The sequence below is a fragment of the Nerophis ophidion genome, linkage group LG25 (assembly GCF_033978795.1).
Source record: "Nerophis ophidion isolate RoL-2023_Sa linkage group LG25, RoL_Noph_v1.0, whole genome shotgun sequence".
Lineage (NCBI taxonomy): Eukaryota > Metazoa > Chordata > Actinopteri > Syngnathiformes > Syngnathidae > Nerophis > Nerophis ophidion.
In genome coordinates, this window is record NC_084635.1 from 13,550,882 (window position 1) to 13,575,355 (window position 24,474).

Here is a 24,474-nt window from a genome sequence, read left to right on the forward strand (position 1 = left end):
ATATATATATATATATATATATATATATATATATATATATATATATATATATATATATACATATATATATATATATACATACATATATATATATATATACATACATATATATACACACATATACACATGTGTATGTATATATATATATATATATATATGAATCCTTTTATTTTTTGTGAAAAGTGAATAGTTTGGATACCTCCGAGCTGAATGCTCCACAACAAATTACCGCCGGGAAAAAATATAAAATAAATAAAAATCACAAAAATATTTTATCAAAGTGATTAATATTTTTCCATAATGTTTGAAAACATTAATTTAAGATCAATACTAACATCACACTAGGGACTTTAAGGATTACATGTAAAAATGTCCTCTTGTGACAAAATCAAAGTTCATCATTCAACTTTCATATATAAAAAATATTATAGTCATCTAGAGTATAAACATAGACCTTGACTTTTTACAGTAGAACTTAACTAAAGTAGATGTGCCAAATTTACTTCATCGATTGTTGCATTTTCAGTCAACTAAGACAGACGTAATATTTTCTGCAAACAGTATGAAGGTTCAGATTTCAATAAGATGGCATTTTATTTCACTATCCTGTACATATGGACTGTACTGTACATTACAGTGGCTGTATGGCTGTTAAATAGTCAATGCAACAATTTTATACACATCTGTTTGCAATGCACAGGTCCCATTGGCAGGAATACACACCAGATAACTTGGTCCCTTTTTGACGGTGGTATCTCCCTTGTAGTGGGGACTGTTAGTGTTCCGTTCACACAATAATACGTGTATGTAGCCTCTCGTGAGCACTTGGCATATGAACAAACAAATAAAGCCTCCATTCCCAGAATCTGTACTCTTTGTCCAAGATATGGCAAAAAAAAAAAAAAAAACAGAAGTAATATTAAATATTTGACTTCAACTACCCAGCACAAGCTGGTGTTCCGGCTTTGTACAATATTTATAGCTGTGTATGATGAGTGAATATGACATCCAAAAAGAAACATTAAATACATATCAGAGAGCAACCACAGTTTATAATGATTGGTATGATCTGTAAACTCAAAAAGCAGCTACTAATTGTGAGATTTAGCTTCCATACGACATCAGCTCTTTCTTCTTTTTTTGCAGCGTTCTCGTTCCGGAACATTCCCTGATGCTGTAGTCGTTTGCATATATTCCAACATTCCCTTCGCTCAGTGCGTGGCCTCTTGGGTTGCCGAGTTGGGAGCTGCCAAGGCACTGCGAGAGCTCGGGTGGACGCTGTGCTCTTCCTCTGAGCAGCTCGGTGGAAAAAAAAAAATGCTTTTCACGGCACTTGGGGACAATTCTTGAGGAGTTCCAAAGGCTAATAAGTGGGAGTGCTTTCTTCAGACCATGAATTCATTACTGCCGTACAACACGAGCTGCTGCTGTAAATCTGGGGGCTCCCTGCCGGGGCCCCCAACTTCTCTGGCGAGCCTCTGGGATATATGCCTGCCCCCCTTGAGTTTCTGTTTGCCTTTCTCCTGGTTGTAGGTGCCGCGGCTGGTGAACTGCGGCCTCTCGTCAAACGCCCCCTCCAGCTCCGCCGTGGGACTTAGGCTGAAACTGTCGGAGCAGGACGCCTGAGATGCGTTCTGGGAGTGGGCCGCACCTGCGCCGGAGGAGGAGGACAGGGACCTGGAGGTGGAGTGGAAGCGGAAGCCTCGGGTGGTGTTGGCGACGGGGGAGGGCGACAGCTGGAAGTGCGACGAGGTGGAGAAGGCGGGAACGGTGGAGCAAGACTCAACCGAATCCAAGGAGTCGTGTTGGCGTCTGAGGGTGCGTTGGCGCGGGCTCTGCACGTCAGATCTCCGGGACCAGGGGGAAGTCGATACAGGACCTCTTTCTGCGTGGAGGATGCAAATACATGAATCCAAACCGTGTTGTTTTTAAGACATACACCACAATGTATGGTCTATCGCGGCTTCTTAACCTGCCTAACGTATTTTCGGACTATAGGGCAAACTTAAATAGCTTTCATTCATTCACAAATTGACAGTGCATCTAATATATGTACTAATTCAGGTTGTGGTATATGGGGTAATGATAGGTGTGACCAGGAGATGGCAGTCACACATAAGAGATACATGTGGACTGCAAGTTGACGCCTGTTTAACAAACGATGCTAGGAAAGGGGTCGGCAACTGTTACCACTAAAAGAGCCATTTTGACCCGTTTCACAAAATAAAGAAAAACAATGGGAGCCACAAAACTCTTTTGAAACTTAAAATGAAATAACACTGCATAAAGAGGTTTTTTTTACTTTGTACTATGTACAAACCAGGGGTCTCAGACACGCGGCCCGCACCTTAATATGAACATTTAATGATGGTGGGGCCCGCGAGTTTTATATGAATGCCGCTTGACAGCATCACACTCAAAACCTTCCCGAATATTCCGAGAGACTACCAAGTGTCAGATCAACTAGTCTCACGAATGTTTACAGGATTTCCCTCGACCAACAATAACAAGGGCATCCTATGAAGGCGCTACCTTTGAAGCCCTCTACAACACGTTCAATGAGCTTGCGAGCCCGGTCACATGTCGTATGAGGACTACGGCAGATACACGCAAACGATTGCAAGGCATACTTGTTTATCAGCCATACAGGTCACACTGAGGGTGCCCGTTTAAACAACTGTAACACTTACTAATATGCGCCATACTGTGAACCCACACCAAACAAGAATGACAAACACATTTCGGGAGAACATCGGCTCTGTAACACAACATAAACACAAAAGAATAAATACCCCGAATCCCATGCATCCCTACTTGTGCTGAAAATTGTAATTTTCCTGAAGGAACTCTCCTGACGGAATAAATAAAGTACTATCTAATCTACTCTTCCGGGCTACATTATACACTCCCGCTAGCACCAAATCCGCCCAACCCCTCCGTGCGTTGGTTGAGATGGCCGGGGGGCGGGGTTTGGTGCTAACGGGGGTGTATAATGTAGTTCGGAAGAGTTAGGGATGCATGGGATTCTGGGTATTTGTTCTTTTGTGTTTATGTTGTGTTACAGTGCCAATGTTGTCCCGAAATGTGTTTGTCATTCTTGTTTGGTGTGGGTTCACAGTGTGGCGCATATTAGTAAGGGTGTTAAAGTTGTTTATATTACAACCCTCAGTGTAACCTGTATGGCTGTTGATTAGTTACGCGTTGCAGTCACTTTCGTGTGTTAACAGAGGCTGACTATAAAATGTGTTCAGTCGGCACATAGATCGCGTGGTGTAAAAGCGGGCACGACGACATGTTGTGGAGGAAGTTAAAGGCATTGCTATCACTGCACACCCTCAATATCGAAGTCCAGGTGAAAATTGGAGAATGTTATCCCCGGGTGACTTCTGAGAGACAGGCACTAAAATCCGGAAACCTACCGGAATATTCGTTGGGGTCGGCAATTTAGCAGCTGAGCCACATCAGAGTGATCAAAGAGCCGCATGCGGCACCTGAGCCACGGGTTGCCGACCCCTGTGCGAGGAAGTACCAGTAAGCAAGCAACACCAAAACTTTGTTGTGTCATTGTGAATATAGAACATTACACACGGCGCTCAAAAGTCGGTCAAAATGTTTTGGTACGACTTTGGTAACCGCTTGATGGATTGTCGGAGCATTTCAACTTCCATAGTCAGACGTACTGTGCTTCTACATAGGGGTATTATTTTGGTGTGAGTAAAAGGACCCCAATGTAACACCTATTAGGAGACTAGTGTTGACCCGATACCAGTACTTTAGTACCGGTACCAAAATGTATTTCGATACTTTTCGAAACTTTTTCTAAATAAAGGGGACCACAAAATATTGCATTATTGGCTATATTTTAATAAAAAATCTTAGGGTACATTAAACATATGATTTTTGTTGCAAGTTTGTCCTAAAATAAAATAGTGAACATAAAAGACAACATGTATTTTAGTAGTAAGTAAACCAAACAAAGGCTTCTAATTGAGACATATGCAGTAACATATTGTGTCATTTGGGATGTGGGATGTGAACCGAGGATGTCGTTGTGGCTTGTGCAGCCCTTTGAGACACTTGTGATTTAGGTATTTAGAAATAAACATTGATTGATGATTGATTGATTTTCCGTTGTATTATTTTGTCAAAATTATTAAGGACAAGTGATTGAAAATTAATTATTAGTCTACTTGTTAATTTACTGTTAATATCTGCTTGCCGTTTTTTCCATAGTTTGGCCGGGGGTGAGACTTATACTCAGGAGCGACTTATGTGTGAAATTATTAACACATTACTGTAAAATATCAAATAATATTATTTAGCTCAGAGGTCACCAACCTTTTTGAAACCAAGAGCTACTTCTTGGGTACTGATTAATGCGAAGGGCTACCAGTTTGATACACACTTAAATAAATTGCCAGAAATAGCCAATTTTCTCAATTTACCTTTAATAAATAAATCTATATATATATATATATTTTAAAAAGTGGGTATTTCTGTCTGTCATTCCGTCATACATTTTTTTTCCTTTTACGGAAGGTTTTTTGTAGAGAATAAATGAAAAAATCAATTAATTATACGGTTTAAAATAGGAGAAAACACGAAAAAAATGAAAATTAAATTTTGAAACATAGTTTATCTTCAATTTCGACTCTTTAAAATTCAAAATTGTAACAAAAAAATGAAGAGAAAAACTAGCCAATTCGAATCTGTTGGAAAAAATTTAAAAAAAATTTATGGAACGTCATTAGTCATTTTTCCTGATTAAGATTAATTTTAGAATTTTGAAGACATGTTTTAAATAGGTTAAAATCCAATCTGCACTTTGTTAGAATATATAACACATTGGACCAAGCTATATTTCTAACAAAGACAAATCATTATTTCTTCTAGATATTCCAGAATTTTTTTTTTTAAAGAAATTCAAAAGACTTTGAAATAAGATTTACATTTGATTCTACAGATTTTCTAGATTTGCCAGAATAATTTTTTTGAATTTTAATCATAATAAGTTTGAAGAAATATTTCACAAATATTCTTTGTCGAAAAAACAGAACCTAAAATGAAGATTTAAATCAAAATGTATTTATTATTCTTTACAATAAAAAAAGAAATACTTGAACATTGATTAAAATTTTCAGGAAAGAAGAGGAAGGAATTTAAAAGGTAAAAAGGTATATGTGTTTAAAAATCCTTATATCATTTTTAAGGTTGTATTTTTTCTCTAAAATTGTCTTTCTGAAAGTTATAAGAACCAAAGTAAAAAAACAAATGAATTTATTTAAACAAGTGAAGACCAAGTCTTTGAAATATTTTCTTGGATTTTCAAATTCTATTTGAGTTTTGTCTCTCTTAGAAATAAAAATGTCGAGCAAAGCAAGACCAGCTTGCTAGTAAATAAATACAATTACAAAAATAGAGGCAGCTCACTGGTAAGTGCTGCTATTTGAGCTATTTTTAGAACAGGCCAGCGGGCTACTCATCTGTTCCTTGCGGGCTACCTGGTGCCCGCGGGCACCGTGTTGGTGACCCCTGGTTTATTTAATACAAACACGTATGCGGGCCCCGAGGTTAATGTTAATCGGATCTAGCAATTAGGAGTGACAGATTGTTTGGTAAACTTATAGCATGTTCTATATGTTATAGTTGTATGAATGACTCTTAACATAATATGTTACGTTAACATACCAGGCACCTTCTCCGTTGGTTATTTATGCCTCATATAACGTACACTTATTCAGCCTGTTGTTCACTATTCTTTATTTATTCTAAATTGCCTTTCAAATGTCTATTTTTGGTGTTGGGTTTTATCAAATAAATTTCCCCCAAAAATGCGACTTATACTCCAGTGCGACTTATATATGTTTTTTTCCTTCTTTATTATGCATTTTCGGCAGGTGCGACTTATACTCTGGAGCGACTTATACTCTGAAAAATACAGTACTTTCTCTTTTAACATGTTCTATCTACACTTCTGTTAAAATGTAATAATCACTTATTCTTCTATTGTTGGGATGCTTTACATTAGTTTTGGATGATACCACAAATTTGGGTATCGATCCCATACCAATTAGTTACAGGATCATACATTGATCATATTCAAAGTCCTCATGTGTCCAGGGACATATTTCCTGAGTTTATAAAAATGATATACATTTTTTTAAAAACTAAAGAATATGGTGATTCTCCGGCTTCCTCCCACTTCCAAAAACATGCACCTGGGGATAGGTTGATTGGCAACACTAAATGGTCCCTAGTGTGTGAATGTGAGTGTGAATGTTGTCTGTCTATCTGTGTTGGCCCTGTGATGAGGTTGCGACTTGTCCAGGGTGTACGCCGCCTTCCGCCCGAATTCAGGTGAGATAAAAAATGAATGGATGGATGGTGTGACGCCAAAAAATATCGACGTAATCATAGTAGTAACGACTAGATACGCTACTGTACTTGTTATCATTACAGTGGATGTTAGGTGTAGATTCACCAATTCTGATGCCGGCTTATAGTGAAGCATGTTTAGCTATTCCTCGTCCTGCAGGGATGATCCTTGTAAGAAACGTACTTTATTTGTCGCCATGGAGGGGAGGATTAGTGATTTAGAAGTACCTAAAACACTGCAGACTGTGGATGGACGTTAGCCACCAGCTAGCTAGCCATGTTTTAAAGCATCTCTTCCTGAGAGTGTTTCAGTGGTAAAACTTCTCCTTTATCCTTAGTTTTTAGACCAAAATGTGTCCATTCTCCCTTTTTTGTCTACACACTGTGTCTGCTTGTAAGTACTCTGTGATTGTGTGCTGCCGAACATGCCTGTCTGCTCGTAAACCAGCAATGTTATGACGTGGCGCCGACAGGGGGCGGGGGAGTGGGGGACAGGTACTTTTTAGAGGCAGTATAGTACCGAATATGATTTATTAGTATCGCGGTACTTTATACTAATACCGGTACACCGTACAACCCAATAGGAGACATTATGTGGCGTTGTGTTCCAACCGATTAACCCAAACCAACTTTTCTTACCTATTGACACCCTCTGTTGTGTATTTGGGATTTGCAAGTCCCAAAACTGACTGCAGGGCGCCATGTTTAGTACCAACTTTGAAACTGAATTGGCCATACTCTTTTGTATACACAACTCTGGCCAGACCATGATCATGTGGCCCCCTAGTGGCGGTGTTTATGTGATCTATTATACCAGTGGTCGGCGAGCCGCATGCGGCTCTTTGGTCACTCTGATGTGGCTCAGCTGCATAATCAACGACCCCCCCGATTATTTCGGGAGGTTTCCGGAGTTTGGTGCCTCTCCGAGAAATCACTCGGGGACAACATTCTCCGGTCTTCACCCGGTCTACAATATTGAGTGCGTGCCATGATGGCGAAGCTTTTAACTTCCTCTTTAACATGTCGTCGCACCCGCTTTTACACAATGTTATCTGTTTGTCGGCCGGTCGCATGCTATACGCAGCTCTTGTCAACTCACGCATACACCTGCAAGGCATACTTGTTCAACAGCCATACAGGTTACACTGAGAGTTGTAATATAAACAACTTTATCACTCTTACGCTGTGAACCCACACCGAACAAGAATGACAAACACATTTCGGGAGAACATCCGCACTGTAAGACAACATAAACACAACAGTACAAATACCCAGAATCCCATGCGTCCCTGACTCTTCCTGGCTATTATACACACCCGATAGCACCAAACCACCCACCTCAACCGACGCACGGAGGGGGTTGGTACGATCGGGTGTGTATGATGTAGCCAGGAAGAGTCAGGGACGCATGGGATTCTGGGTATTTGTACTGTTGTGTTTATGTTGTCTTACAGTGCGGATGTTCTCCCAAAATGTGTTTGTCATTCTTGTATGGTGTTGGTTCACAGTGTGGCGCATATTAGTAAGAGTGTTAAAGTTGTTTATATTACAACCTTCAGTGTAACCTGTATGGCTGTTGAACAACTATGTCTTTCAGCGGTGAGCTTGCGACTGCAAGAGGCACATACAACGTGTAACTGGGCTGGTGAGCTGTTTGTGCATGTTTTAGAGGGCGTTAAAGGCAGCGCTTTCATAGCACTCCCTTATTATTGTTGTTTGAATGAACATCATCAGATATTCGCGAGAATAGATACTTTGAGAATTTGGGAACCTCCGGAAAATATGCGAGGGTTGGAAAATGTAATGTGTGAATTGTGAATTATATTTATATAGCGCTTTTCTCTAGTGACTCAAAGCGCTTCTACATAGTGAAACCCAATATCTAAGTTACATTTAAACCAGTGTGGGTGGCACTGGGAGCAGGTGGGTAAAGTGTCTTGCCCAAGGACACAACGGCAGTGACTAGGATGGCGGAAGCGGGAATCGAACCTGTAACCCTCAAGTTGCTGGCACGGCCGCTCTACCAACCGAGCTATACCGCTATATATAATGCTTTTATTTATAAATGGTTGATTTATATAGGCTATATAAATCAACCATTTATAAATACACGTCAGTAGGCTAAATGAACCTCTTCAACATAAGTGTAATGCTGTCAAGCGGCATTCATGTAAAACTCTTGGGCCGCACTAACATTAAATATTCTCATTAAGGTGCGGGCCACGTGTCTGAGACCCCTGGTTTACACATAGCACAAAGCAAAAAAAAAAAAAAACTCTATACACAGTGTTATTTCATTTTGAATTTCAAAAGAGTTTTGCGGCTCTGTCACGCCAAATTTCTTCCCCCGCTACAAAAACTTTCCCCCCGGAAGAAACTACTTGAAGGACCCCAATGAGGGTGGAAGGACCTTAAAGCAGCCCACGCAGCTGCCTGTTTTAAAAGCATTATAATTGGCTGATTGTCATAGGTGAAAAATAACGGTGAGGAAAAAATGTTAGCATTTCAGCATGCTAACCTTTCAAGCTATTTTTGTTTCGCTAATTTTGCAGCTGTAACCCTTAAAGGGGAACATTATCACCAGACCTATGCAAGCGTCAATATATACCTTGATGGTGCAGAAAAAAGACCATCTATTTTTTTAACCGATTTCCGAACTCTAAATGGGTGAATTTTGGCGAATTAAACGCCTTTCTGTTTATCGCGCTGGAGGTGATGACGTCAGAATGTGACGTCGCCGAGGTAATACAGCCACCATTTTCATTTTCAACACATTACAAACACCGGGTCTCAGTTCTGTTATTTTCCGTTTTTTTGACTATTTTTTGGAACCTTGGAGACATCATGCCTCGTCGGTCTGTTGTCGGAGGGTGTAACAACACTAACAGGGAGGGATTCAAGTTGCACCACTGGCCCGAAGATGTGAAAGGGTCTGCCGCCAGACCCCCATTGAATGTGCTGGAGTTTCTCCACATTTGACCGGCGATGCTAAGGCAGACATGGCACAGAGATGTATGGATAACCTGCAGATGCATTTGCAACGATATTACATTTCCTTCCACCCAACGAAATCACAAAGGTGAGTTTTGTTGATGTTGACTGCCAGCTAATCGATGCTAACATGCTACGCTAATCGATGCTAACATGCTATTTACCTGCGGTGCTAAAGCAGACATGGCACAGAGATGTACGGATAACCTGTAGATGCATTTGCAACTATATTACATTTCCTTCCACCCACATTTAATGCGAAAAAAACACTTACCAATCGACGGATTTAAGTTGCTCCAGTGTCAAAAGATGCGAAAGTCCTGATCGTTTGGTCCGCACATTTTACCGGCGATGCTAACGCAGCTATTCGGCCATGCTATGGCTATGGATAGCGTCAATAGCTATTCGCTCAATAACTTCAGTTTCTTCTTCAATATTTTTATACTCCAACCATCTGTTTCAATACAAGCGTAATCTGTTGAATCGCTTAAGTCGCTGAAATCCGAGTTTGAATCCGAGCTAATGTCGCTATATCTTGCTGTGGTATTCCCATTGTTTGTTTACATTGGCAGCACTGTGTGACGTCACAGGGAAATGGCCAGTGTCTTCGCTGAGAGCCGAAAATAAGGCACTTTAAAGCTTTATTTAGGGATATTCCGAGACCGGTAAAATTTGGGAAAAAATTTTTGTGATAATGTTCCCCTTTAAGAGTCATATAACTTGGTATTGTCACGCCCTCATTGGGGTCCTTCAGGCATTGGAGGGGTTGTCACGCCAAATTTCTTCCGGGTGGAAGGTTTTTGTAGGGGGGAAGAAATTTGGCTTGACAGCTCCCATTGTTTTCTTTATTTTGTGAAACGGGTCAAAATGGCTCTTTGAGTGATAAAGGTTGCCGACCCCTGCATTATACACTTGATACAGTGGCATACCAGAGAAGTCCGAAACGGTCCCTTCCGATTCCACGTTGAGGTTTTCGGAGCTGTCACCTGTGCCAATAGAGGCCTCGGACTCCAGGGTCTCATCGTCCGATGCTCGCGGCTCCAGAGTCAGCATCTCGAAAGTCAACTCCTCCCTAACGGTGCAAACCCCCACATGGAGCCAGTGAGCATCGTTAGATACGCAGTGACAAACAAGTGCAGTGACAGCATTTACTTCTCTTTTTGCAGGTTTTCAATTTGCTCCGTCAGCACTTTCTCTTCCCGCTGCATGGCTGCGGTCTGACACTCCAATATTTCCGGTATCGACTCTGCTCCCTCTTCCCCTTCGCTCTCCACTTTCACGGCGTCTGTCAAAGGCGGTAGGCGTGGACTCACAGGCGGTGACGGCGAGTGGAAGCTCAGTTTACGAAAGGGGCCTTTTCCCTGGAAAATAAATAAAAATGGGGGCGGTTTTACTTCACACTCACTGCCAATCTTATTGCATGCATTGGAAGTTGTTGCGTAGCACAGAACCAAAGAGGGCAACACTGTCAGAAACACAACCCGCAAAGCCCAACACACCTGGCAGCACACACAGCACATCACTGATCAACACACACTTTACCTGTTTAGTCGCATTTAACTGTGAGATAAACAAATAAAAAAGGAAATTAGAAGAGAATATTTCTTTTTTTTATAAAAAAAAAAAAAAAAAAGCACACTCAAGGCCAGTGAGTTCTAGCTGCTTTTTCTTGGTCTACTTTCAAAGAACGTTCAGGCCAGGGGTCTCAAACTTAATTTACCTGGGGGCCGCTGCATGCAAAAACTGGGTGAGGCTGGGCCGCAAGAAAATATTTCTTAAAAAAATCTAACATGCACTTTTTAATTAATTCACCTTCTTTGAATTGCTTTCCCGCCCTAGTAACATACTTGCCAACTCTTGCGATCTTTCCGGGAAACACCCGAATATCAGTGCCCCTCCCGACAATCTCCTGCGGTAATCATTCTCCCGGTTTTCACCCGGAAAACAATATTAAGGGCGTGCCGTGATGGCACTGCCTTAAACGTCCTGTACAAACTGCCGTCTCGTCCGCTTTTCCACTATACAAACAGTGCGCCAGCCCAGTCACACATTGAATTAGGCTTCTGCAGACCCACGTTAGTGACTGCAAGACATACTTGATCAACAGCCATACAGGTTCCACTGAGGGTGGCCGTATAAACAACTTTAACACTGTTACAAATATGTGCTACACTGTGAACCCACACAAAACAAGATTGACAAACACATTTTGGGAGAACATCCGCACCGTAACACAACATAATCACAACAGAACAAATACACAAAATCCAATGCAGCCCTATCTCTTCCGGGCTACAATATGGGCAGGGGTGTATATTGTAGCCCGGAAGAGTTAGGGCTGCATTGGATTCTGGGTATTGGTTCTGTTGTGTTATGGTGCGGATGTTCTCCCAAAATGTGTTTGTCATTCTTGTTTGGTGTATGTTCACAGTGTGGCGCATATTTGTAACAGTGTTAAAGTTGTTTATATGGCCACCTTCAGTGTGACCGTATAATGTTGATCAACAATGTCTTGCAGTCGCTTCCACAGAAGCCAAATACAACATGTGGCTGGGCTGGCACGCTAGTTATACAGATTGAAGAGGTCCTTAAAGGCAGTGCCTCCACGGTGTCCCCTTAATATTGTTGTTAGGGTGAAATTCGGGAGAATGATCACCCCTGGAGTGGCACTGAAAATTGGGAGTCTCCCGGAAAAATCGAGAAAGCGTCATTCATATAAAACTCGCGGGCCGCAATTACAAATGTTTGTAATGGATGTTTTTCACTAAGCAAAAATGATTCATTTCAGTATTTCAATATTCAGACTGATGTAAAATATTAAAAATTGTCGTGATTTAAAGCTTTTCAAGATTTAAAGCCACATAATGCTGGATGTGTTGTGTAGAACTACAATTGAGGACATATGGAAACCAGTATCTATCGTAAAAAACTGTTTTGAAAAGGCTAAGGGCATTCTTGAATGAGGCAATCTGTACACCAGGGGTCACCAACCTTTTAGAAACCAAGAGCTACTTATTGGGTACTGATTAATGCGAAGGGCTACCAGTTTGATACACACTTAAATAAATTGCCAAAAATAGCCAATTCGCTTAATTTAACTTTGATATATATATGTATATATATATATATATATATATATATATATATATATATATATATATATATATATATATATATATATAAAAAAGAGTATTTCTATCTGTCATTCCGTCGCACATTTTTTTCCTTTTACGGAAGGTTTTTTGTAGGGAATAAATAATGAAAAAAACACTTAATTGAACGGTTTAAAAGAGGAGAAAACACGCAAAAAATGAAAATTAAATTTTGAAACATAATTTATCTTCGATTTCAACTCTTTAAAATTCAAATTTCAACCGAAAAAAAGAAGAGAAAAACTAACTAATTCAAATTTTTTTGAAAAAATTAAAAAAATAATTTATGGAACATCATTAGTGATTTTTCCTGATTAAGATTAATTTTAGAATTTTGATGACATGTTTTAAATAGGTTAAAATCCAATCTGCACTTTGTTAGAATATATAACAAATTGGACCAAGCTACATTTCTAACAAAGACAAATCATTATTTTTTCTAGATTTTTCAGAACCAAAATTGTAAAAAAAATTCAAAAGACTTTGAAATAAGATTTTAATTTGATTCTACAGATTTTCTAGATTTGCCAGAATAATTTTTTTGAAGTTTAACCATATTAAGTTTGAAGAAATATTTCACAAATATTCTTGTTCAAAAAAACAGAAGCTAAAATTAAGAATTAAATTAAAATTTATGTATTATTCTTTAAAATTAAAAAAAATAAATTCACTTGAACATTGATTTAAATTGTCAGGAAAGAACAGGAAGGAATTTAAAAGGTAAAAAGGTATATGTGTTTAAAAATCCTAAAATCATTTTTAAGGTTGTAATTTTTTCCCTAAAATTGTCTTTCTGAAAGTTATAAGAAGCAAAGTAAAAAAAATAAATGAATTTATTTAAACAAGTGAAGACCAAGTCTTTAAAGTATTTTCTAGGATTTTCAAATTCTATTTGAGTTTTGTCTCTCTTAGAAATAAAAATGTCGAGCAAAGCGAGACCAGCTTGCTAGCAAATAAATAAAATGAAAAAAATAGAGGCAGCTAAGCTCACTGGTAAGTGCTGCTATTTGAGCTATTTTTAGAACAGGCCAGCGGGCGACTCATCTGGTCCTTACGGGCTACCTGGTGCCCGCGGGCACGGCGTTGGTGACCCCTGCTGTACACTATGGAGGGTCAAATAGAACAAAATTAAATCTTTAAATAATTAATTGAAAATGTCAGTTGATTATAATTGGAATTCAATATATAAATATGTTATCAAATGTGTCATTAATTTTTTTATTGCAAAATACATTTAATAATTTATTTCAATATTTAAAATAATTATTCAATGATTTCTTGACTCAATTATTTCACAATTTTATTATTTAATTTACAATCTAGTTAATTATTTCATGTTTTAAATATTTCCTGATTTGATTATTTTTTTCATGAACTTGTCTTAAATAAACAAATACCATGAATTGATGAAGTGATGACCACTTTATGAATTTATTTTATCCTTCAAACTCAGCCAGTGGGCGGGTCCTAACACCCGATTGGTCATCCAGCACTCAGCAGAAGAGTACTGACCGATATCTTGGTCTGGAAGTGCGGAAATAACTCCGACAACTTCAACAATACTTCAACTGCTACGTGCTCTTGATCAGCTGATTTTTCTTCCACGTGCTCCACAAGTTCTAAAAATACCAACCACCACCTCCCAAATAAGTGAGAGTACAAGTGTCCCCTCCTTAGCTGCCATGTTTTGAAGGTCTTTCAGGTTTAGGCCAAAGAAATATTGAGACGAGATTCCAGTTTTCCCCGCCCACTGATTTTAATTGGTGAGTTTGACGGATAAAATACATTCATTAAACACACAGGTGCATGAAATAATTGAATGATTGATTAAATTTTGAAATTAATTTAATCGTGGAATAATTAAATATTGAAATATTTTTATTAAATTGGGGCGGCATAGCTCGGTTGGTAGAGTGACCGTGCCAGCAACTTGAGGGTTGCAGGTTCGATTCCCGCTTGTGCCATCCTAGTTACTGCCGTTGTGTCCTTGGGCAAGACACTTTACCCACCTGCTCCCAGTGCCACCCACACTGCTTTAAATGGAACTTAGATATTGGGTGTCACTATGTAAAGCGCTTTGAGTCACTTGAGAAAAGCGCTATATAAATATAATTCACTTCACACTTCACTTAAATAAAACAATGTATGTACTTTTACATTAAATAAATTAATGAAAAATTAGTAACACATTTATAGATTTGATTATATTTAAAGGCCTACTGAAACCCACTACTACCGACCACGCAGTCTGATAGTTTATATATCAATGATGAAATATTAACTTTGCAACACATGCCAATACGGCCTTTTTAGTTTACTAAATTGCAATTTTAAATTTTGCGCGGAAGTATCATGCTAAAACGTTGTGGTATGATGACGCGTGCGCGTGATGTCACGCATTGTAGAGGACATTTTGTTCCAGCACCGTTCACAGATATAAGTCGTCTGTTTTCATTGCATAATTCCACAGTATTCTGGTCATCTGTGTTGCAATATTTTGCAATTTGTTCAATGAATAATGGAGACGTCAAAGAAGAAAGCTGTATATTGCGGCCGCCTTTAGCAACACAAACACAGCCGGTGTTTCATTGTTCACATTCCCGAAAGATGACAGTGAAGCTTTACTATAGAACAGAGCGGTCAAGCGAACACGGTTGGATTGGACCACACACACAAAGTACAATGTATTATGCAGCGATCATTTTGAAAGATCGTGTTTCGAAGAGGGTCCCTTGCGACGAAGGGCAGAGATGGGCATCGCCACCACCCGTCGACTGGTGCTGAAGAAAGGTGCGGGGCTGACCTTCAGGTTGTACAGGTACGGCCATATAATCTCACTAAAACACTAGTAACACAATAAGCAGATAAGGGATTTTCCAGAATTATCCTAGTAAATGTGTCTAATAACATCTGAATTGCTCCCACTGTATAGTCTTTTTTTTTCTAGTCCTTCACTCCCACTTTCCTCATCCACGAATCTTTCATCCTCGCTCAAATTAATGGGGAAATCTTCGCTTTCTTGGTCCGAATCGCTTTCGCTGCCAGTGGCCATGATTGTAAAGAATATTCAGATGTGAGGAGCTCCACAACCCGTGATGTCACGCGCACATCGTCTGCTACTTCCAGTACAGGCAAGGCTTTTTTATTAGCGACCAAAAGTTGCAAACTTAATCGTCGATGTTCTCTACTAAATCCTTTCAGCAAAAATATGGCAATATCGCGAAATAATCAAGTATGACACATAGAATGGACCTGCTATCCCCGTTTAAATAAGAAAATCTCATTTCAGTAGGCCTTTAAATAGACATTTAAGTAATGTATTTATTTATTTAATTTTGTCCCATTTGACCCGCCATAGTGCACTGCATCGGTTACACTTGGCATATCCCAGCATGACTGGAGGTTTGGGTCCACACTTTGGTATGCCAACTCATGAAAAATAGAAGCATCGTGATGGCGGGCTAGCTTTGGACGAGGGAGGGGGAGATTCCGGTCCACCCATGTCTGGCCTGGTTGTTAAAATGGCCGAGTCTGAGTGCACCCAAAATGGATAATGACAAAGGGATGACCCAGTTCAGGAAAGTACAAAACCCAAAACCAGTGAAGGTGGCAAGTTGTGTAAATGGTAAAAAAAAAAAAAAACAGAATATAATGATTTGCAAATCCTTTTCAACTTATATTTAATTGAATAGACTGCAAAGACAAGATATTTAATGTTCGAAATGAGAAATGTAATTTTTTTTTTAATGGCAGCAAAACGTTGCAAAAAAGTGGGCACAGGGGCATTTTTACCACTGTGTTACACGGCCTTTCCTTTTAACAACACTAAGTAAACGTTTGGGAACTGAGAAGACCAATTTTGAATCTTTTCATGTGGAATTCTTTCCCATTCTTGCTTGATGTGCAGCTTAAGTTGTTCAACAGTCCGGGGTCTCCTTTGTGGTATTTTACGCTTCATATTGCGCCACACATTTTCAATGGGAGACAGGTCCGGACTACAGGCAGGCCAGTCTAGTACCTGCATTCTTTTTCTACAAAGCCACGCTGTTCTAACACATGCAGAATGTGGCTTGGCATTGTTTTGCTGGAATAAGCAGGGGTGTCCATGAAAAGGAAGTTGCTTGGATGGCAACATATGTTGCTCCAAAACCTGTATGTACCTTTCAGCATTAATGGTGCCTTCACAGATGTGTAAGTTACCCATGCCTTGGGCACTAATACACCCTCATACCATCACAGATGCTGGCTTTTGAACTTTGCACCTATAACAATCCAGATGGTTCTTTTTCCTCTTTGGTCCGAAGGACACAACGTTCAAGTTTCCTAAAGCAATTTGAAAGGTGGACTCGTCAGACCACAGAACACTTTTTCATTTTGCATCAGTCCATCTTGGATGAGCTCGGGTCCAGCGATGCCAGTGTCGTTTCCGGGTGTTGTTGATAAATGGCTTTGGCTTTGCATAGTACAGTTTTAACTTGCACTTACAGATGTAGCGACAAACTGTAGTTACTGACAGTGTTTTTCTGAAGTGTGTTCCTGAGCTTATGTGGTGATATCCCTTACACACTGATGTTGATTTTTTGATACAGTACCACCTGAAGGATCGAAAGTCACAGGCTTTTCCAAATTTTCTGAACCTTTAGAGATGATAATACGGACCATAGATGGTCAAATCCCAAAATTCCTTGCAATAGCTCGTTGAGAAATGTTCTTAAACTGCTGGACAATTTGCTCACGCATTTTTTTCACAAAGTGGTGACCCTCGCCACATCCTTGTTTGTGAATTACTAAAAATTTCATGGAAAATGCTTTTATACCCAATCATGACACCCACCTGTTCCCAATTAGCCTGTTCACCTGTGGGATGTTCCGAATAAGTCTTTGATGAGCATTCCTCAACTTTCACAGTCTTTTTTGCCACTTGTGCCACTTTTTTGAAACATGTTGCAGGCATCAAATTCCAAATGAGCTAATACTTGTAAAAAATAACAAGGTCTACCAGTTCAAACGTTAAGTATCTTGTCTTTGAAGTCTATTCAACTGAATATAGGTTGAAAAGGATTTGCAAATCATTGTATTCTGTTTTTATTTATGATTTACTCAACGTGCCAGCTTCACTAATTTTGGGTGTTGTATTTCCACGGCTATAAAGTGTACGTTTCTGGGTACTGTAATGGCTTGTTATGGAGGATCTGGAAATGACGAAAAGTCTAAAAATCAACCGATTTTATGGAACTTTTTTAGAAGTAACAATTGCATTGGCGTGATCTTACCATTGACCTTCGAAGGAAGGTTAGTCTGCACTTGGCCTTATTCTCAGCAAACTCCAAGGTGTTGATATCCTTCAGTCGCACTTTGTACTTTGTCATCTGCTCACCGAGGATGAGCTCAACACACCTATGGAGAGACACAAACAGGACAGGAAATACTAGTTCAATACAATGAATACACTGCAAACACCTGAGGCATTTCCAGGCCTTTCCAGGCACAAGTGAGAAAAAAAACACCACATCTAAAAAGTTGGGATATTTGGATTCAGGCTGAAATTTCAGCACACTAAATGAAATTTAACCTTCACAGGTGAACTAAATTTGACTTTCTTTTAACTTTTGCAAGCACGAGTCCAACTGTTCAATGTTTCACTACTTTTTTTGCACAACTTGCTCTTCTATAACAAGGGACCGAAAAAGCAAGCTCCGTAAAGGACCCAAAGCATCCAGATGACGGAAATTTCTCCCCATGTATTTTTTGCTCTTAAAAAGGATTTTGGGAGTAGATTTTGAGTAATCGCTGAATAAGTTAGTGTACTTTAAAAGCTCCGTTTCAATTGCCAGACTCGATATGCTGCCCGCTCTTGGTGTGACGTCATCTACAGCAGTGGTCCCCAACATTTTTGTATCCGCGGACCGGTCAACGCTTAATAATTAGTCCCGCGGCCCGGCTAGAGGGGGGCGGAGGGGGACGGGAGGGGGGGAATCATTTTTTATTTATTATTTATTTTTTCTTCTTTGTCATGAAAAAGGGACGTGTTTGTCATGAAAAAGGGAGGTTTTTGTGGTTGGTGCACTAATTGTAAGTGTATATTTTTTTTTTTTATGTTGATTTAATAATTTTTTTTTTTTTTTTTTTTTTAATAAAAATTACCAAAAAATTGTTCTGCGGCCTGGTACCAATCGGGCCAGTCAACGCTTGAAAATGTGTCCCACGGACCGGGAATGTGGGGGGAGGTGTTTATTTTTTATTTATTTTATTTAAAAAAAAATTCATAAAGAAATACAATCATGTGTGCTTACGGACTGTTTCCCTGCAGACTGTATTGATCTATATTGATATATAATGTATGTATTGTGTTTTTTATGTTGACTTAATAATTTAAAAAATAATAATAATAATAAAAATATTTAATTTCTTGTTTGCGTACCAATCGGTGGTTGAGGACCACTGATCTCCAGAACTGGAGCCTATTTCCCCGCATAGACAATGTGGATAAAGGCATATAAAACTATTGTTTTGATCACTTAATTGCATGTTTTTGTCGTCCTGGTGGTCAATGATTAACGTATTTTTCGGACTATGAGTCGCAGTATTTTTAATAGTTTGCGACATATACTCCGGAGCGACTTATGTGTGAAATTATTAACACATTACCGTAAAATATATTTATCTAATTCGCGGAAAATGTCAGCAATCGTCACACACACGTCGACCAATAAGGGTCATGGCAGAAGTGCAATGACATTTTTTGGGACAAGCTGTCAAGGTTAGTTTGTGACGAACCCCAAGATGCAGAGAAGGACGGAGGCATTTTGCAGGAAAACATGATTTAATTTAAAACACTAAGACAAAAACAAACAAAGGGTACAACAAAAAGCGCGCACGAAGCGGATAACAAACAAAAAGGCCTAGCATGGAAGCTGGCAGGTATCGAGCAAGAAACAGAAGTCGTACTTATAATATGAAAACAAACTTGGAAGCAGGGAACAAAAGACAATAAGCTACAAACTATCAAATATAGCGTACCGCAACGCTGCATTGACACGATATGATACGACACGACAGGTAGCAACGACAAGAGCGATAATAATCCAGCACTGGCTGGGCTGATTGACACCAGGTGTGGCCAGGTGCCAATCAGCCGCATCTGAAGGGAAACAGCGCCCAGGGAGAAACACAGGAAACAGACAAAATAAGAGCGCTGACAGGAAACACTAGACACACAGAAGAAACAAAGACAAATGCAGAGGAAAATACTCAAACATAGACAAACTGTCAGGGGTAAGCCTGACACAAGCGGGAGAAAACGGATGGATGGATGTTTTGTAATGTGAACGGCTACTAAAAAGATCGGATTTGACAAAAATAAATCAGAATTGGATATTCGACCCTGCAGGGTAAACATAGCTTAAGTTAACTTACTTTCTTTCCTTTATTTAAAACGCTAGACGTATGATAATTCAGATGTCATACCAAAACCGGGTTTAGCCAGCATTTTCATCAAACAGAATTTTAAAAAAATGGAGCGTACAAAAACCGAGGCAACACTGTTGTTACGAAATTGAATGACTGTCGAAGAGACCTGTTATGATGTCATGTTTGCATGCGGGTCGGATTGTGTTCACATTAGAAATCACATTGCTTTCGGTCCCCTAGAAGGGGGGGGTGCCCACATATGCGGTCCTCTCCAAGGTTTCTCATAGTCATCATTGTCACCGACGTCCCATTGGGTGTGAGTTTTCCTTGCCCTTATGTGGGCTCTACCGAGGATGTCGTTGTGGTTTGTGCAGCCCTTTGAGACACTAGAGATTTAGGGCTATATAAATAATCATTGAGCGTTTTGTCATGTTGTTGACATGCAGCACACACATATAATATGTATCGCCTTTTCTGGGCTATATACATTAGAAATGTGAGCGACAGTAAGTAAGTTCTAAAACTTTTTTCACTAAGTACCGCCTCAGAAAATATTTGGCATTTCCGAGTAGCATAGTAGGCCAAAATATTCATTGAAAACAAAGCAGAGGTTTTAGCAAGTACATTTAATATTTTAAACACAGTTTGAACAGTGACACTGTTTTTGAATATTTAATTAAGGGATTATTTGGTATACCACTAGATGGTGCTGTCACGCCAAATTTCTTCCCCCTTACAAAAACCTTCCCCCCGGAAGACATTTGGCGTGACAGCCCCTTTAATGCCTGAAGGACCCCAATGAGGGCATGATAATACCAAGTTATATGACTCTTAAGGGTTACAGATACAAAATTAGAGTTTGAAAGTTTGCATGCTGGAATGCTAATATTTTTTCCTAACCGTTATTTTTCACCAATGACAATCAGCCAATTATAATGCTTTTAAAACAGGCGGCTGTGTGGGCTGCTTTAAGAAAGTTATATGACTCTTAAGGGTTAAAGCTGCAAAATTAGCGAAGCAAAAATAGCTTGAAAGGTTAGCATGCTGGAATGCTAATATTTTTTCCTTACCGTTATTTTTCACCAATGACAATCAGCCAATTATAATGCTTTTAAAACAGGCGGCTGTGTGGGCTGCTTTAAGGTCCTTCCACCCTCATTGGGGTCCTTTAGGCATTAGAGGGTCTGTCACGCCAAATGTCTTTCGGGGGGAAGGTTTTTGTAGGGGGGAAGAAATTTGGTGTGACAGCACCACAGTTGGAGAATCATTGATCGAGACATGCACCTGGGGATAAGTTGATTGGCAACACTAAATTGGCCCTAGTGTGTGAATGTGAGTGTGAATGTTGTCTATCTGTGTTGGCCCTGTGATGAGGTGGAGATTTGTCCAGGGTGTACCCCGCCTTCGGCCCGAATACAGCTGAGATAGGCTCCAGCGACCCCAAAAGGGACAAGCGGTAGAAAATGGATGGATGGATGGATGGATGATTGATTGATTTTTTTAATGTGAACGGCCACTAAATAAATCGGATTTTAATTGGATATCAGACCCTGCAGTGTGAATGTATCCTTGGTCTCTTTCCAATTAATGAATTGTGATACATTGTCCCTAGTGTGTGAATGTGAGTGTGAATGTTGTCTGTCTATCTGTGTTGGCCCTGCGATGAGGGGGCGAGTTGTCCAGGGTGTACCCGCCTTGCGCTCGTGTGATGCTGGGATAGGCTCCAGCACCCCCTGTGACCCCGAAAGGGAATATCCATCCATCCATCACCTTCCGCTTATCCGAGGTCGGGTCGCGGGGGCAACTCCCTAAGCAGGGAAACCCAGACTTCCCTCTCCCCAGCCACTTCGTCTAGCTCTTCCCGGGGGATCCCGAGGCGTTCCCAGGCTAGCCGAGAGACATAGTCTTCCCAACGTGTCCTGGGTCTTCCCCGTGGCCTCCTACCGGTTGGACGTGCCCTAAACACATCCCTAGGGAGGCGTTCGGGTGGCATCCTGACCAGATGCCCGAACCACCTCATCTGGCTCCTCTCGATGTGGAGGAGCAGCGGCTTTACTTTGAGTTCCTCCCGGATGGCAGAGCTTCTCACCCTATCTCTAAGGGAGAGCCCCGCCACACGGCGGAGGAAACTCATTTCGGCCGCTTGTACCCGTGATCTTATCCTTTCGGACATGACCCAAAGCTCATGACCATAGGTGAGGATGGGAACGTAGATCGACCGGTAAATTGAGAGCTTTGCCTTCCGGCTCAGCTCCTTCTTCACCACAACGGATCGGTACAACGTCCGCATTACTGAAGACACCGCACCGATCCGCCTGTCGATCTCACGATCCACTCTTCCCTCACTCGTGAACAAGACTCCTAGGTACTTGAACTCCTCCACTTGGGGCAGGGTCTCCTCCCTAACCCGGAGATGGCACTCCACCCTTTTCCGGGCGAGAACCATGGACTGGGACTTGGAGGGTGCTGATTCTGATGAATGTACTTCTAAAATGAATTGTGATACATTTGCTCAGGTTTCAGTTTTTGCAGTGTCCATTTGACAAAATGAGTACGACGTTGACTTTTCACTGGAGTACAGGTGCAGGCTGCTTACGCTGTGGTCTTGCTGATGTCCTGGACGCTCTGAAGAGGGTCAATAGAGTCCGGACAGCGCAGGATACACGGGGCGAAAACTATGGCCAAGGCATTAGCTGACATACGGTTGGTCTCCTCTTGCAAAGCAATCCTGAAAGCATGAACTCAGTGTCAAAATATCCAGCCTGTGTTACGTGCAAAAGTCTAATCAAATTCAAATTTTCATTAGATCTCAATTTTTCATTACCTGACAAGATGAAATATGAGCCGTTCGAGGGTATTCAGGTGCGTTCTGCTTAGCTGGTCAACGATTGAATACACCCCTCTGATCATTTCTTTCCTATCCTGCAAAGCTGGGAAGGCAGAATCACATTTGTATGATTAAGCGCTTGCTTGTGAAGAGACTGTCCGGCGAGGGATGGGGTGGGGGTGGGGGGGCACTTACCCATAGCCCGTATAAACTCCCCATACAGCTCAAACGTCATCAGGGGACTCGGCAGGTCTCGCAGCCACTGCTTCAAGACACTAGCTATCACATGGATGTTGTAGTCGTCCAGATTCATGCTCTCCACATCTGTGGCATCGCAGTCACAACACAGTTAAAGTACAAACCCCGTTTCCATAAGAGTTGGGAAATTGTGTTAGATGTAAATATAAACGGAATACAATGATTTGCAAATCAATTTCAACCCATATTCAGTTGAATATGCTACAAAGACAACATATTTGATGTTCAAACTGATAAACACTATTTTTTTTTTGCAAATAATCATTAAATTTAGAATTTGATGCCAGCAAAACGTGACAAAGAAGTTGGGAAAGGTGGCAATAAATACTGATAAAGTTGAGAAATACTCATCAAACACTTATTTGGAACATCCCACAGGTGTGCAGGCGAATTGGGAACAGGTGGGTGCCATGATTGAGTATAAAAGCAGCTTCCATGAAATGCAAAGTAATTCACAAACAAGGATGGGGTGAGGGTCACTAATTTGTAAGCAAATTGTCGAACAGTTTTAGAACAACATTTCTCAACGAGTTATTGCAAGGAATTTAGGGATTTTACCATCTACGGTCCGTAAAATCATCAAAAGGTTCAAAGAATCTGGAGAAATCACTGCACGTAAGCGATGATATTACGGACCTTTGATCCCTCAGGCGGTACCGCATCAAAAACCGACATCAATGTGTAAAGGAGATCACCACATGGGCTCAGGAACACTTCATAAAACCACTGTCAGTAACTACAGTTGGTCGCTACATCTGTAAGTGCAAGTTAAAACTCTACTATGCAAAGCGAAAGCCATTTATCAACAACACCAAGGAACGCGCTGGCTTCACTGGGGCCGAGATCATCTAAGATGGACTGATGCAAAGTGGAAAAGTGTTCTGTGGTCTGACGAGTCCACGTTTCAAATTATATTTGGAAATTGTGGACGTGGTGTCCTCCGGAACAAAGAGGAAAATAACCATTTTCCTCATACCATCTGTGATGGTATGGGGGTGTATTAGTGCCCAAGGCATGGGTAACTTACACATCTGTGAAGGCACCATTAATGCTGAAAGGTCCATACAGGTTTTGGAGCAACATATGTTGTCATCCAAGCAACGTTATCATGGACGCCCCTGCTTATTTCAGCAAGACAATGCCAAGCCATGTGTTACAACAGCGTGGTTTCGTTGCAAAAGAGTGCGGGTACTGTCCTGGCCCGCCTGCAGTCCAGACATGTCTCCCATCGAAAATGTGTGGCGCATTATGAAGCGTAAAATACGACAACAAGACCCCGGACTGTTGAACGACTGAAGCTCTACATAAAACAAGAATGAGAAAGAATTCCACTTTCAAAGCTTCAACAATTAGTTTCCTCAGTTCCCAAACCTTTACTGAGTGTTGGTAAAAGAAAATGTGATGTAACACAGTGGTGAACATGCCCTTTCCCAACTACTTTGGCACATGTTGGCAGACATG

The 24,474-nt window shown here is 40.5% G+C and overlaps 1 protein-coding gene across 1 annotated transcript in view; it reads right to left on the reverse strand.

Moving 5' to 3' along the window:
• Positions 1-569: 569 nt before the first annotated feature.
• The window catches only part of myo9aa (myosin IXAa), a 328,362-nt gene continuing 304,457 nt past the window's right edge, over positions 570-24,474 (reverse strand). The window contains exons 38-44 of the mRNA XM_061887012.1: positions 22,951-23,079; positions 22,753-22,858; positions 22,525-22,656; positions 17,792-17,915; positions 10,519-10,727; positions 10,296-10,438; positions 570-1,885 (exon numbers count right to left, since the gene is read on the reverse strand). Coding sequence (XP_061742996.1) covers positions 1,386-1,885; positions 10,296-10,438; positions 10,519-10,727; positions 17,792-17,915; positions 22,525-22,656; positions 22,753-22,858; positions 22,951-23,079 — 1,343 coding nt within the window. The 3' untranslated portion in view covers positions 570-1,385. The remainder of the gene's footprint in view (positions 1,886-10,295; positions 10,439-10,518; positions 10,728-17,791; positions 17,916-22,524; positions 22,657-22,752; positions 22,859-22,950; positions 23,080-24,474) is intronic.